Consider the following 16,697-nt stretch of genomic DNA (forward strand, 5'->3'; position numbering starts at 1 on the left):
TCATGATTAAGATGGAAAAAATTATAGATATATGTTTCACCTCACAAACCTGTCGTTGGCATGCGTTATTAATAATAATTATTTTTCTGACAGTTCAAAGTCAGTCTGTCCACATTCAATGACACCACTGTGTCGTTTGATGTCACTGTATTTGTTAGAGCCAACTGAACATGCAGTGGTAATGTACTATAGGTCTGTGAGTCAATGTTACAAAATTATACTACACCGCTCCACCCCTCCCCCCCCCCCCCACACACACACACACACAAAAGAAATATTATTTGCAAAATCCGGACGCTCATTATTCCGGATGAGGAAACAGCGTGTATTTCGTTCAATGCGGCACCGATCAAGTGACAAGATATTGTAATAATATGCTGGTGTACACACTGTGCAGATAGTGGGACAAAAAACTCGAATGCCATAATCAGGTATTGCATTATGCTTTATGTGTGGTTCTGTGTATGTTGGTGATGTTGATGATATCGCGTCGGCCTTCGAAAGAACGTGAGTATTTAAGCCTTATGTTATGTCGATCATCAGTGAAAGTCGACGTGGTTATAGTACGGATACTCCTCTACATCTTTTACGTGTATCGTTTATCCTCAGCTGGATGGCATGTTGACACCTTTAGTGATACATGAATACCATCATAACATGAGGGAAGATCTATCCAAGCGCTACTGATGCATTGCAGTAACTACGTCCACCTCCCTAATATATTATAACTATCCCTGTATCCCTGAACTTCTATCGGTCAGCTGTCACGTGATCACCTTCATAGACACGTGGATTGAGTAAATGCAGCAACATTATGAGAACACATCGGTGAGAGTTTGAGGAAAATCGGACAGTCGGGTCAACAGTTATGAATAACATCTTGAAGTTTCTGCTCAGTCACTGCAGCTGGATGAGAAGACTACCACAGCTTGTGATGTCACATGTGTAGAACGATATAAGGAAAATATAAAGAAAATTCAACATACATGTATTTTCACTTTTCTCGCATTAAAAAGAATGCTTGACTTCCCTCTTTCAGAAGACAGGAGGAATAATATTATCTTTACCATAGGCCTACGTCTGTGACAAGTCGAGGAAATGTGCACTTTTTTTTTCGAAAATATCTAATTTTGTGAAATTCTCTTTATATATAATTCTCCTTATATCGTTTTACGCATTGTGACATCATACACTGATAGTAGTCTTCCCATCAAACAGTGACTGAGCGGATACTTTAAAATTCATAACTTTTGAACGGAGGGTTCCATTTTTCCCAAACTTTCACTGATGTGTTCTACTAATATTGCTGCATTCACCCAATCCACATCTATATAAAGGTAGACTTGTCCTTTAAATTCACAATAGTACAACATACTGTAGAGGTGAAATGTTAAACTGACTTCTTATTTCCCTTCTTTAATTTCTGCAGCGTGTTCTAGACTATGACGCGTGTGACATCCATCGATGAACACAAAGTGTCATTTATGAAGGTGAGAAGTATATACCTTTATGAGTTAGAGCACACAACTCTTCTGATAAGACCAAAGTGTCACACAGTGTGAGAAACACAGTGTGAACACAATGTGAACACACTGTGAAATCTCTTCACACTGTTAATTCGAGCGTTGCCACAGTGTGAACACAGTGTGAAATCTTTTCACACTGTTAAATTCGAGCGTTGCCACAGTGTGAACACACTGCGAATTATCAATTCACAGTGTGACATATTATTGAACATTACCATGTGAACACTCTGTGAAAACCAAACCACAGTGTGAAATCTTCTCCACACTGTTCAATTCGAGTGTTTTCACATAGTCGACTACGTGACCACACTGTGAACACGCAATGGGGCACCGTGAAAGTGTAAAAGGGGCCTTAGGGAAGACGCATTTCTCTATTCGGTCTACATTTATTTGGCGGGCAATGGCATGAAGCCCAGAGTATCGGCTCCTACTGCGTTGTGATGCTGTATGATTTAATAGTATTTTTACGTGACCGGTGAAGTGGCTGCCTGAAAGTTGGGCTTCTAGTCACGTCACATTGGATGGACTGACTATATATCTAAGGCTGTGAGGATAAGGGTGATCTATCACTTGGTCTACTCCCACTTCGGCTAACAGCCATAATATAGTCTCAAACCACATGGTATAATCCTGTTTCGTCTACAACCAGTTCGTCTAATGACCATTTAGTCCAATTGCCACTTAGCCTCATTACCAGTGTGTCTACTTCCAGTTGGTCTATGCCTACTTCGTCTAATCCCAACAGTTTATTAGACAAAAGGGGAGAAAGTCCAAGGAGACAAAACGGCAATAAGACTATCTGGTCATTAGACTAAATAATAAGTAGCCAAACTGAGCATTAGACCAAGTGAAAAGTAGACAAAACTGGCATTACATGAAATTGAAAGTAGACCGAGTGAGTTAAGCCTTAATATGGTGACGAACTGGGAAGTAGACCATCTGATAGTAGACCAAGTGGTAATAAACCAGGATAAGTGCCTTACCTAAAGGCACAACCACCGCAGCTGAGTGGCTCAAACAGAGACCTCGTCATAATTATTAGTCTCGTGGTTTTATCTCTTAAATCACTGAGAGCTTCTCACTGAAATCCCATAAAGATTTCCCATTTAACCTATCGTGTTTTGAGCAAAAAGCAGCTTATAATGTAGAGGGGAATGGCGAATACAGGCAAACAGCAAGTCAAACACACAACCCGAACAGCAATGTCTGTATGTTCCTTCTGATTATCCAGATCACTTTGCCGTGTGAAAATCGAAACCCCGGATGTAGTATTTTGGACTTCCTTTGAAATAGGAATGTAATTACATTTCAATAAACAGATGTACAATACATGAGCGCTCGCGGGCATCTCGTTCAACATACGTATTCAACATAGTATACGCATTCAACCGCAAAAACAGACTATAATACTTACTCGCATTGCTTCTAGCTGGTTCCGTCATATCTAATTCAGTACAATTCAATTCAACGTTATTTCCACAAATTTAGTTAAAAATACAGTATACAGAGAGAAAATCGGTGAAAATATACATATACAAACCAAAATTATTCCAGAAGTATACATAGTCATAATTAAAAAGTGTGAGACGGAGATTGACATAACAATTTGAGCAATGGAAGTGGAAATCAGTAGTAGGCCATTGGCCTTTGGAGGCTGATCCCATTACAACAAGTTTTACAATGTTGAAATTATACGTCATCGCGAATCACATTAAAAAGAAAGATTCGCAATGAATGAGGACAAGGGAAATAACATCCAAAAGAAAGGGACCTAGGCATACCAAAACAACTATAGGGAAATGGGACAAATGGGCATAAGCATAATTAATTGTAATACAAAAAAAAAAAATGCATACAATGTTCTGTTGAAATCTGCTTAAGGGTAAAACAAATTTGTACATGTCATAAAAATACTGAATACCAATGGAAATGCGTGAATCTTAACCTGATTCTATGCCGAGCAATGCAAATTGCAAAACCATAAAAACGATTAAAACAACTGGGAGTATCCTGGGATATTTCACACTCTCATTCGTTATGGACCTATACCGTGGTTCCGTCATGTAGTGAAGAATAGCCTTGTGTCATCATTATTTTCAAAATCATATCACTGTATTTACATTTGTTATAAGTTTCACTGATTCATATTGTAATTTTGATTATGATATTGGATTGTCCAGTGATCATGCATCGTATTTTGTTGTTGTCGTGAGTAATATTTTTGAGAAACAGATTCAACCCAATTGAATTCAATGTAAGTCATTACGTCAAACCCGTATTCGTTTCTATTATCTCACCTTGGGCTTTTTTTTTCCTTCCTCATTTTCACTTCGTAATTGGACAAGATATGGGCGGCGACTATGATAAGATCATGTCACTTTGGTATTTTACTATCTATAGGTAGACAGCAAAACCCTATGAAGTATCGACAACGCATGCCCCACAATGGAGTCAAGCTTTGACATTCCCGAGATTATTAGCAGCATGGCTTCCATTTCGGGAAAATAATATCCTTTCTAGTCTTAAAGTGATGTGAAATCTCTTGTCGTGCAGGTTCCTGTATAGGGATTAAAAACAACAACAAGGAACATGAATGGCGTATGAAGACAAAGAGGGGGAGGGGAGACGTGGAAAGAAATGATATGGGGAGTATTAGGGCCTACACTCATCCGCTCATTTGAATTCCATTTTCACTATAGACCTCTACTGGGATGAAGTTCTACTAAAATATTATCCCGTTAAAGGGATAATTTAGATTTGGTTGAAATTGGGCTTCATTTATGTGTGTGTGTGTGTGTGTGTGTGTGTGACAGAGAGAGAGAGAGAGAGAGAGAGAGTCAATTAGAAATTACTTATGAAATATGAAACAAGCAAATTATTTATACGCTATGGAAGAGCGAATGCAATTAAATAGAAATCCAACAATTATTTGATGATAATTGGTTTTGAAAACGCCGAGATATCCAAAACCAAGTGGTACTAAAAAAAAGGGGGGGGGGAGAGCACCCACCTTTCATGAAGACCACAACCAAAATTATACCCTTTAAACAGAAACGTAATGGACAATAAAGTTAGGCTCTATCCCTCTTCACAGTGTCTGAATATTCTTTATCAGTGTTTATCGTTTTCTGAAATACCACTGCCAGAGATGACACAAGAAAATCGTGCAAACGGACAATAAAAAAAAAAATGAGAACTAAAATATGAGAACTGAAATAGCCTAAAGGTATTTATTAGAATGGGGGAGAGATCATAGTTTTCTTTTAAACCGCTAACAGGTGAACCAGAAACAAGTTATTTCTTTCAATATCCTTGGTTAAAAAACACGACTATAATATTATGAGTCAGCATGGTCACGTGACTTTATACATGATGCACAGGACGGAGTGGATCAGTGATAATTGGATGCGCAAGTTTTGGAACTGCTTAAACCGACGAGAGCAGCAAGTGGGTTGTAGAGTGTTTCCGAAGTTAAACAAGAGCATCCAATCCCCACTGATCCATGCACGAAATAAACCTATGTATTGTTCATTTAAAAAAGGGCCTGTAGATTCATGAAAATCAAATTTGTCCCCATTTTGCATCCAGTACAGCACGTATACAACACTATACATGTGCTACACGTGTCACTTATACACAAGGCTTAAGCCATGCGTTCAGATTTTACCGGACGCATGGCTCACAGTGGATCCGTAAAATTCAATGCATGAAAATTGACCATTCAGATGGCAGAGATGCTAAAGCCCATTTTATCAACAAAAAAAAAAATAGATAATATATATATATATATATATATATATATATATATATATATTGGAGTCTAACATGGCTTATCGCTTGTCACTAACTCGCTAATTGTTGTGACGTATAGACCGACTAAGATGTAAGATGAGCCGGTTCAATTGGAATGATGGTCATATATTTTTGCTTTCCCATTTGTAAAGACCGATCAGACCTGACAAGCAAAATCCACAGTCATTGTGGTGTCCATTTGATGGCGTTCATATGGGAATGCAGGATATAATCTTATTATGCCGACTGGCCACAATTTGTCCAACTGGTATATTTTGTCAATTGGAAAGTTGTCTTAATAGTTTATTTAATTTCTGCGTGTAATACACTTCACATGACAAATACAATGATTGTATACTCGCCACGATACAATCCCTAGCTTTTGTGATTATAGTACATATATTATGGGTTTTTCCGAGAGGGATCACCAAAAATGATCGGACATAACTATAACATAAGATTACAATATTGCAATCCAAATTTCGTTCGTTGAATTAATTCTCAAAGCCGTTCAGGATATAAATCTGTCTTCATGATGTACATTTTATCACCTTGTGTGTGTGCAAAACAAATCTTCATTTGTGGTTCTCTGATTTTTGTTTTTCCCTCACAGGCTGCTGAAGATAACAGACACTGGCTACTTCCACTTGTATGATACCGATATGGCCACTCTAGTTTTCTCATGCCAAGCACGGGGCATCTTTGCATACTTACTCTTTCTACTGATCGCTCAGAGCTCAGGGCTTAACATCCTGGTGAACGCCATACTCGGCAAGGGAAGCCATTTCCATTTATCAGCTTCCATTAGCGAGCAACTCGTAAAGAGAGGATATAACGTCACCTATCTGGTCAGCAACGCTTTCGAAGATAAGATCAGAGATGGACAGTACGGTCACATGTTTCATCTTGAAGTTTTTACACATCCCATTCCTGTCAAGGAGGTCCATGAGATGTTCGACAACTTGACTCGACTGGCGTTTTCCCCGCCCGATCCAATGAAGGAGTTTAGAATTACGGGGAAGCTCCTAGAGGCACGGAAAAACGATTGTGACGCATTGCTAAATGATGAAAAGCTGATGTCTCGACTGCGTTCCTCAAACTTCTCCGCCGTTCTCTATGACATGACATGGCTCTGTGGTGCCATTATAGCTGAAGAGCTTGGTATACCGCTTTTTGCAGTGTGTCCGTTCCCGAATCCATGCATGGTTACCAAATCGGCAGGTTCAGTGTTTAATCCATCGTTCCTCCCTGTATTTGCAGCACCGTTTTCAAACAAAATGACTTTCTATCAACGACTGATCAACACTATTATGTACGTCCTAATATCCATCGCTGGTAGAGTGAACTTTTTAGACATATACAGTAATATTACAGATAGATATGGAAAGTCCCCTTCCGAAATATTTGGACAGTCTAAATTGTGGTTAGTAAACAGCGATTTTGCTGGGGAGTATCCGTGTGCTCTTTCTCCAAACGTCATATCTGTTGGAGGACTCACTACAAGGGATCCTGGCCCACTCCCTCCAGATTTGGAAGATTTTGTTCAAGGATCCGGCATTCATGGCATTATTGTATGTTCGTTTGGAAGTTTTCTTAATATGACTGATGATCACATAAGTGCTTTCCAGAGGTTCTCTAGAGTTTTCGGACGATTGCCTCAAAGGGTAGTTTGGCAGGTGGCGGGCAAATTATCTTTTCCTCTCCCACCGAATGTGAAAATCCTCCCTTGGCTTCCGATGAACGACTTACTGGGCCATCCCAAAACTAAAGCTCTCTTCTATCATGGTGGTCATAACACCTACTACGAGGCCATATATAACGGGGTCCCTACAATCGTTAAACCTGTGTACGGAGACCAGAAGGACAATGCCATGAGGAGTGTACATCTCGGAATCGGAGTAACTATTAGCAAGGACTTTACTGAATACGAATTGTACAACGCCTTGCGCACGATTACTACTAATGTGAGTTACACGGAGACAGCCAGCCGTCTTTCGGGTATCTTCCGTGATCGCCCGATGAGGCCGGCCCAGAGGGCCGCATTCTGGATCGACCACGTCATCAAGTACGGTAGCGATCACCTGGGTCCTCTCGAAAACCTGAACGTCGTCCAATACTACCTACTGGATGTGATTGCATTTGTGTTGCTTGTTGCAGGAGCTACAATGTATGGTATCGTAAAATGTGTTACCATGGGATGTCGCATGTTATGTTGTCGTCAAGTTGTCAAGGTCAAAGCTGACTAATCTCTGTTTCATCAGGAGTAGAGACCAAGGCACACTCTACGATTAGACCGGTCGTATGACCTTAAGACCCGGGAGTGTTACGTCACCAGTCTTGCCAGTTTCCAGTCGTACGACTGGGTCTTAGTGCCAGTCGTAGAGATTTGACAATTTGAATAAACTCGACCGGTCGTGAGCTTTCAACCAAAGAAAAGACAACGCATATGCAAAGAGCATAGATCGAAGCGCATTCAATGCGCGCTGCGTGCGCTCAGAACTATTCTTTACTGGTAAAAATGTCCTTTCCAGAGTGGTCGTAAATCTAGTGTAGTCTGATCGCATAGTGCGATTTGCCAGATCGTACGACCTGGTCCTTGTCTCATGGTCTTAAGGTCGTATAGTCGTGAGTATATAGTACTGTGTGCGGCGGACTTAAAGTAGTCGTCACGCGAAAAATAGCTTAATTAATATTCATAAATAAAGTTCATTATAAATTTCTGGAAAGCTTAAGTCTCTGGGAATATGAATGGTTAAGTTTCAGAACGTGAAAAACGTCTCTAGAACGATGGAGATGGTGTTTCGAGACCCCTTTCTGACCGCCAGAACCCGATCTGACGGCGAAATTTTAGGGACCGAAATTATGACGTCACGCAAGGAACGAATCAGCCCTGCGCTGATGTGCTGTTGCTACGCAAAGCGTGGCTCAAAGCGTGAATTCGGCATGATCTGCGTAGAAGGTGATGTTTCTTCTTCACAGTATCAAGTACAAGTTGTTGCAATACACTGGAATATTCAAACATAAATCAAGAAATCAAGAGAAATCAAGAGGAGGGTACAGGTAAATAACCTGATTATCCCGATCGGAGGGGAAAAAAAAAGAATTTAAAGAAACCCCCCATTAGTTGATAGACATACAAGAGTGAACACACATCTTATTAATGGGAGAGCTTGCACCGGAGCACAGTCAAAAGAAAAAAAAATCACTTGAGTTTGTCAACAATGAGCCCGTCATAAAAATCTGCGGTATTTTCTGCCATAGTAAAATGGAATGAAGGTGAAACTGAAGAACACTTTCTAAGATACATTTAAGGTATTTAATCAAACAGCGGTCGATGAGTAGTAGGTCCAACTATACAAAGTGCATAAGTTAAAGCAAGGGATAGCTTACCGGTAACAAGTATAGGCACCCTATACAGTGACAATCAAGTTGATGATCCCCCTTTACAACTCAAATGTGTTTACTCTGAAATATGTTGAATAATAATTCTGTTATAATAGAATTGTTTTGAACCATAGCTGTTACATTCTCGTTCCTGCTTAGTATGATATCCTTTTTGTTTTGAACTCTCATTAAAAAAGAAGAGCAAAGTACCATCAACATTTACGAAAAACAAACAAACAAACAATGAATATTCTGCAATACAATGTGTGATTCTTTAAAATGAAATAAAAAAATCATGTGTTAACTTTCACGCTGGTGTATAGAACTGAAAATTGTTCCGAGAAATTGCGAGTTGAGAATTGAATAATATTAACAAGAAAGTGTACCTGCCAATGAACTGGCAGAAATTCATCACTCATAGAAAAGTAATGATGGCAGTTGTATGGACTAATTCGCTTTGTTTAATAATCCCATGTTCAATTATTATGTGTGCACCCGTGGTTCAAAACAAATGACACACTCAGGCTTCCTCAAAATCAGTGGCGGATCCAGGTTGGGGGGGGGGGGGGCACCGGGCACCCCCTTTTTTGTAAAGGCGCCCCCCCCCCCCTTTACAGAATTCCTGGATCCGCCCCTGAAAACCATTATGATCCTTCGAAGATCTATGCAGCATATATGCCAGTTTTTCTATACGCGTGGCATTTAAGTGCTTGAATTGTGTGAAATATTCTTTGTGAAAGTATCTTGGGTTAGTATTAATCTGATTAAATAGGGATATCTGATAACGTAAAACCACCAGGTCTCCATCATTGATTTACGAATTTCATTCGCCATAGCACACATCAGGAAAAAATGGTGAATCTCATACAGGAATCCTACTTGCAAACAGAATCAATGCAGTACAAAGGTCAAGGTTGGGAAGCTGATGTTGAACTCTTGCTAAGCATTCCGTCTGTTTACGTTCTAGTTTTTTGCTCTGATTGAAGAGATACGTATCACATGTGCAGATGACAGAGACAAACACACAAACAAACATACACACGAAAAACAAAACTGTGGATTTGTTTGTTTGTTTTTGTTTGTTTGTATGTATGTTTTGTTGTTGTTGTTGTTGGCTTGGTAAAAATCGCCTTGTAAAATCGGGAGAGAGAAAAAAAAAATAGATATGACATTTGGAAATTTCATATTATTTTCGTCAAAAATTTGTTGACCAGTCCTCATGAATATTCAAATGAGCGAGTTGATGATATCATACCCTGCCAATTAATTTTGTTCGTAAATATGAAATTCGGAAAATTGGTATTTTCAGCTAATACAAGTAAAAACGTATTTCCATACCAAGATATATCAGAGTTAATCTTTGTTCTTTTATTTTGGGAGGTTTTAAGAAAAGTTTTATATTCATTTAGCTGAAATATGAAATAATTTTTATTTGGTCATTTCTGCTGATGAACTGAATAAGAAATTGTGAGAGCATGACGTCGTCAATTTGTTGATATGAATATTGAAATCACTGGACAGACAGGTCAAGAAATGTTTTTGAAAAAAAAATATGTAATTTCAAAATGTCATATTATATTCCTTATTTCATATCCAATTTTTGTCATTTTTGTAGCGTCATGTAGGCAATATGTTTTCTTTTTATCTTGAAGTTTATTTATCTTTGCTTTTGATTTCTTCTTTCAGACTATAAAACGAAAACTCTATAAGGAATGAGAAGTGTTGGGCTCAGTATGCCTACTGCATGGGAAAATGTGAGGTGGTTAAAGGACAAGTTCACCTTCATAAACATAAGGATTGAGAGAATGCAGCAATATTAGTAGAAAACATCAGTGAAAGTTTGAGGAAAATTGGACAATCGATGCAAAAGTTATGAATTTTTAAAATTTTTGTGTTGGAACCGCTGGATGAGGAGACTACTAAGGCTCGTGATGTCATATGAGTACAACAGAATAAAGAAAATGCAAAGAAAATTCAACATATTTTCACTTTTTTTCGCATAATAAAAGAGCACTTGACTTACCTCTTTCTAAAGGCAATGGGAATAGTAATATTACCCATAACATATTGTCAGTAACGAGTCAAGGGAATGTGTACTTTTTTTCAAAAGATGAAATTTTGTGAAATTCTCTTTATATTTTCCTTATATTGTTGTACGCATGTGACATTATACACTGTAGTAGTCTTCTCATCCAGCGGTGACTGCACAAAAACTTCAAAAATTCATAACTTTTGAACGGATCGTCTGATTTTCCTCAAACTTTCAATGAGATGTTCTACTAATATTGCTTTATTCGCTCAATCCTTATGTTAATGAAGGTGAACTTGTCCTTTAACTAGATGTTGTGTGATGGTTGTCAGTCATCAAACGTTGATGTAAATACATGCATGTGTATAACTACAATGTAACTTGTTCACCGTTAGCACGTGTAAGTGTGTCATTACCTGACATGTGTCCAGAATAATAAGACCATGACCTGGTATGTCAGTATGTCCTTTGTTTTGTTGATTTTTTTTCAATAAAAACATTACTATAAGATAAATACTATCTCATGTGATTTTTAGATTTAGTTAAAATGTATGAATTAGACGAGTATAAGGCTCTCACTGTGCAATAACTATGATGTTTCCAACTAAAAGTAGAATGTTTTCATGAAAGTAATAAAATATTGACAAATCAGGGGCACATGAGTACCAAATACCCAAGACCCCCCCTCCCCCCCCCCCAAAAAAAAAAACCCAAACAAACAAACAAACAAACAAACATGGTATAGTTATAATTAATGACACCAAACAACATGTGGCAAAAGATGCTATCACTTTTAACTTGACGAAGGACCCTTCCTGTAACAATATCCGTTGAATTCTGTCCAGTACGCTGGGCAGATCGAGCCCGCATCCACCCGGAGCGAAGCAGCCGCGAGGAGCCTGGTGAGTATAACCAGTGCGAGTGGCATCCTGGTCCCTGGTCTGAGTGTGTGCTTTGGAGCGGCTTCAATCAAACAGTGAACCAGATTGACCGATTGCCTGGTCATTTATCAGAGCCGCCAAACGCCCCTTTCCACCATGCATCACTTTTCGCGAAACACAAATACATTGCTATATTAAAGAGAGAAAAAAAAAACACACAAACAAAATCCCAAACGCTGTCTCCTGCAAGAGGCAATAAGAGGAGATAGGTAAATAACAGAGACAAAGACGCGGAAAGTAAATGAATAGATAAATAGGCCTAAATAAATTCCGCACAAAGTTTAATCTTGATAATTGAAAATAATCAATATATGAAATCATACATCACTTGATATATAATTAAATACCTATAAGAACGACCTAAGTCCAAATTTGGCTATTGTCTTTGGAAACCATTTACGAAGTTATGGAAATACAAAATTACATCATTCAAGTGACTGTTTTCCATTCAAATAATTTTGTATGAATAACATCGCAATAACTGAGAACACTAAAAGCAGTAGGAAGTTATTTATTCAATTACCTTTAACCCACATTTTCTCTAATGGACTTGGGTCGTTCTTATATTCAGGTATTCAATTGTTCTTTTTTTTTGCGTGTTCTTTTATATGTGCGTGTCTTTTCTCATTTTTGAAAGCGCTTAGAGACTTGAATGCAATGTTCGCTGTACAAAAAGTGTATATATACATCAGGAACGAAGTAGACATATTTTGGTATACGTCTCTGATGAACAATGATCTTGTGCTTCTTTTCCTGTTTTTTTTTTTTTTTCAATGTCGCTGCTAAACCCTGTGTGTTTTCTGTTAAGAAAAACATGTGTACAAAAATCTTGACAAATGGGAATCAACTTAGTCTTGCTTGTAGTCGTCCAGGCGTACAGATAGGTCGACGGATCTGGCGAACAAGGCATAATGTGAGGAGACGGGGGGGGGGGGGGAAGACAAAGTGAGCTGTCATACAGTCCACTGCCGTTACAACGAAATCCTTCGCTAAATCGAAATTTCGTTAGAACCGAACAAATAAACAATAATATTGAGATATATATATATATATATATATATATATAAACATAGGAGATAATGTCGGTGCCTGAATTTTTACTTCGTTGCGCTCGGAATTAAGTTATAACCATATTCGTTGTAACGGGAGTGCACTGTATTGAGATTTCGTTATAACCGAACAAGTAACAATTTAAACAAAAAATACAGGGGATAATGTTGGTGCCTGAATTTTTACTTCGTTGCTACCGGAATTTAGTTATAACCGTATTCGTTATAATGGGAGTGCACTGTCAGTTACTAATCTTATAGTAGGCGTAGTAGTCGTAGTAGTATAGTATAGTAGTAGTAGTAGTAATAACAATGGTAATAATGCATTGTAATAATAATAATAATAATAAGCATAATAATAATAATAATAATAATAATAATAATAATGATAAAAATAATTATAATAATGATGATGATAATAATAATAATAAAATCAATAGTAAACGGTCCTAGGGGACTTTCCCTGAACGTAATATTCATCAAGTTCTGTTTTCTCACCAATTATTAAGGCCTTGAGAATTCATAATGGGGGATGGGGTGGGGGAGAACCCGACTGAATTAGAACGAATAAATCAGATCGGAAATCTGGGACATATCGATTCTCATTTCGTTATGTGGAAAAGACAATTATTTGTCGTTTCTTTGTAAAAGCGTGGATCGGCGTGTTAAGGAAAGCTTCGGTCTACAAAGCGGATTACAGTGTAGAGTTACTCTATTTCCGGGTAACCTCCATCCAAATGAATAGAAGGAATTAAACTATAATGTGTCTCTTTACTTCCGTGCTTGCAGCTTTATATCGCCACTCTCCACATTTCCTGACTACAGGGTAGTATCTCAAGGCTCTTATGATAATATCCTCTTTTACTCTCTCTCTTGCAAATCGGAACCATCTCCTTTTTTGTTGTTACTGTGAACTACTTATATTCGGGTTTATCATTTCCCCTCTCCCCTTGATGGAGGTCCTGAGGTCAAACATAATTTTCAATTCTTCTGTCTTTATTCTCTTTTCCTGTCATTTTTTCCTTTCACTCAAAATGTATTTCTTTTTTATTCTTTTTTTTTTTTTGCTTGTGTTATTTACATGCTAAAATTAGAAATGATTCAAGTTTGTATGCCAGTGGCTTAAAGGAGACCTCCGGACGATTTTCAGATTTTCACATTTGAACAACTATAAATTAGTTATACTGACGACAAACTTTCGGAATATAATTATGGTAATTGGGATGAAAAATAAGAATATTTTCAAAATATAGAACAAATTGCAATGAACAAGGATGATGACATTGCAGAGTCACCATAAGAATGCAGGAGTTGGGGCTCAAGGAAGCAGAACAAAAGAAGGTGACATGCGTACATTCTCCACAGGTGGAATTGTTAAGCAAGTGGTATTGTAATGGATTTACACTGCTACATTACTGAAATATATGAACCTCCTATGTCATCATCTTTGTTCAATGTAATTTGCTTAAGGTTTTTGAAAGTATTGTTTCTCTGCTCAAGAACCACAATAAATTTCAGAAATCAATGAATGGAGTTGTCGATGTATGTACTACATGATGTGAAATTATGAAAATTGTCTGGAATGTCCCTTTAAATTAAAAAAAAAACAAACATGTAAATAAAAAAAAACAATAATAATATCTCGTCAGCGGCGGTTGTAATGTGTATAACAGAAAACCTTCAATATTTGCTTTATACCCGATGCTTTACTCTTTACGTCTCCTTTAACTGCCATCTTGCATAATCAAATGGCAAAAGAATATTGCAGTACCGTATGTCAGTCTTCAAAGCAACAGGGACACTTAATGGAGATATTGATAGAAATTAAAAACAAAAAGTTTCATTTGTATATTACTTTGTAAGTGTGCATTTACACAAACGTTTCATTAGTAGTCATAATTCTTAATAACGCAGTCTGGTGTGTGATGCAGAGTGATGTATACATGCGAGATTATGCGATTGTGCATCACAAACCAAACAAAAGCCTTTTTTATAGAGTTTCTGGAACAGCAGGTTTTCTTTACTACATAATTTTGAAGTTTGGGATAATGAAACCAGCTTCTCTATCCAGAGTGTGTACTTTTTTTTTCCATTATGTCAATAGGTTAGGAAAGTCCATCCGTTTAGAGTTAGGCCATTTACATCATTTTAAAGCTTAAAGTCTGCTCTTAACTATAAATGATGTCGGCGACTTTTTGGTGATTTTTGTGATGCAGGGTCACATATTTGTCAGGTCATGCATTTATGCGATAATGTATTTGAGCGTTGTTAATTATGGCCATTTAAGATCACTGTTCGGTATCTGATATTCCCTACCTCATGTGATACTAATTTTGCTATGCAACATTGAACTGTCTAGTCTCATATTTGACATGTGCTATGGATACTTTAATTGTCGAAATTGATACAGTACTCGTACTCTGTCTTGGATATTAAATTCATTCAGCTGTTTATTTGTACGGTTATAACAAAGTTTCGATATAACAAAAGAAAACTGCTGGTTCGGAGGACTTCACTATAAAGAGAGTCCACTGTAACCGTACAAATAAACAGTAAAAACCATAGAAGAGAAAATGTTGTAGCCTGAATTTTTACTTCGCGGTAACCGGAATTTTGTTATAACCATGTTCGTTATAACGGGTGTGCACTGTATATCAAAAAATCCCTGTAACATAATTGGCATGAATTCACGAAGGTGGTACAAATGAAACCATGGTTTAAACCATGGACCAAAACTATGAAGCGCCAAGTGTCGCATGGAATATTTCGTGACGAAATCAGTCATTTCGTCGATGAAATGATTATTTTGTGACGAAATGACAACATTTTGTAACTAAATGAATATTTCGTGAACGAAATGACAATTTCGCTAACGAAAATATTCCGTGCGACACTTGGCGCTCCATGGATTTTGTCCATGGTATAAACCATGGTTTCATTGTACCAGCTTCGTGAATTCGGGCCTTTGTGTACAGCATCATTACTAACAAACAGCTGAAAAAAAAAAAAAAAACTCGACTGGAGTCGGCCGTTACCGACGAGTGTATGCTTGAATGCACATTATTCACAGACTGATGCTATTTCAGGTTCTCAAATGTAGCCTGGTGGACCCACGAATCCTCACACAACCAGATCTCTAAAAATAAAAGAAAAAAAAATGGAGGCTGCATCATCATGTATTCAGAGGAGTGGCTTTTGGAAAGAGACAACACACACACAACAACCACACATACCACACACACACACACACACACACACACACACACACACACACACATATGTATATGTATTTATATATATATATATATGGTATATGAATATATATACATATATGTGTGTGTGTGTGTTATTTGAATTGAATTACACGACTCAAAAATGAAAATATACAACATAAATTGGTGTACCCGGTAATTTAAGCTTTAAGTCTTTGTCAAGTATTACAACAATAATATTAAATTATTGTTTTGTAGTTTCAAAAATTATACATACATATACATTTATACATATTATATATGAAGAGTTTGTTTGCAAAAACCGATAAGTCAATATTTGCCAAATGGAGATATTTGCGATTAAAGGTCAAGAAAAATAAAGGGAATAATAAAGACATTTTTTGCTTCTTCGGATCATAACTTCAAAAATGTTCCTTTATATGTAGTGACCAATATATCATTTTAAAGGTATTATTTTGTACTTTATGACAGAGATCTTACTTCAAAATTTTCAATAATGGACTTATCGGTTTTTGCAAACAAACTCTTCATATATATATATATATATATATATATATATATATATATGTGTGTGTGTGTGTGTGTGTGTGTGTGTGCAGTCTCAAAACTCGCAAATGCAACAAATACACCTATAATCCTATATTGTAAAAGAACAACAACCAAAAACCCACTCACTGTAAATGATTGTTTTTACTCCACTAAAGGTAATTTTTTTTTTTATCAGATATGGGGCTTATTTTAGG

The 16,697-nt window shown here is 37.2% G+C and overlaps 1 protein-coding gene across 1 annotated transcript; it reads left to right on the forward strand.

Moving 5' to 3' along the window:
- Positions 1–4,875: 4,875 nt before the first annotated feature.
- LOC140246562 (UDP-glucuronosyltransferase 1A6-like) lies at positions 4,876–7,564 on the forward strand. Its single transcript, XM_072325904.1, has 2 exons — positions 4,876–4,883; positions 5,932–7,564. The coding sequence occupies exons 1-2, from the start codon at positions 4,876–4,878 to the stop codon at positions 7,562–7,564; spliced, it is 1,641 nt and encodes a 546-aa protein (XP_072182005.1).
- Positions 7,565–16,697: the final 9,133 nt, after the last annotated feature.

The sequence above is a fragment of the Diadema setosum genome, chromosome 3, assembly GCF_964275005.1.
Source record: "Diadema setosum chromosome 3, eeDiaSeto1, whole genome shotgun sequence".
NCBI lineage: Eukaryota > Metazoa > Echinodermata > Echinoidea > Diadematoida > Diadematidae > Diadema > Diadema setosum.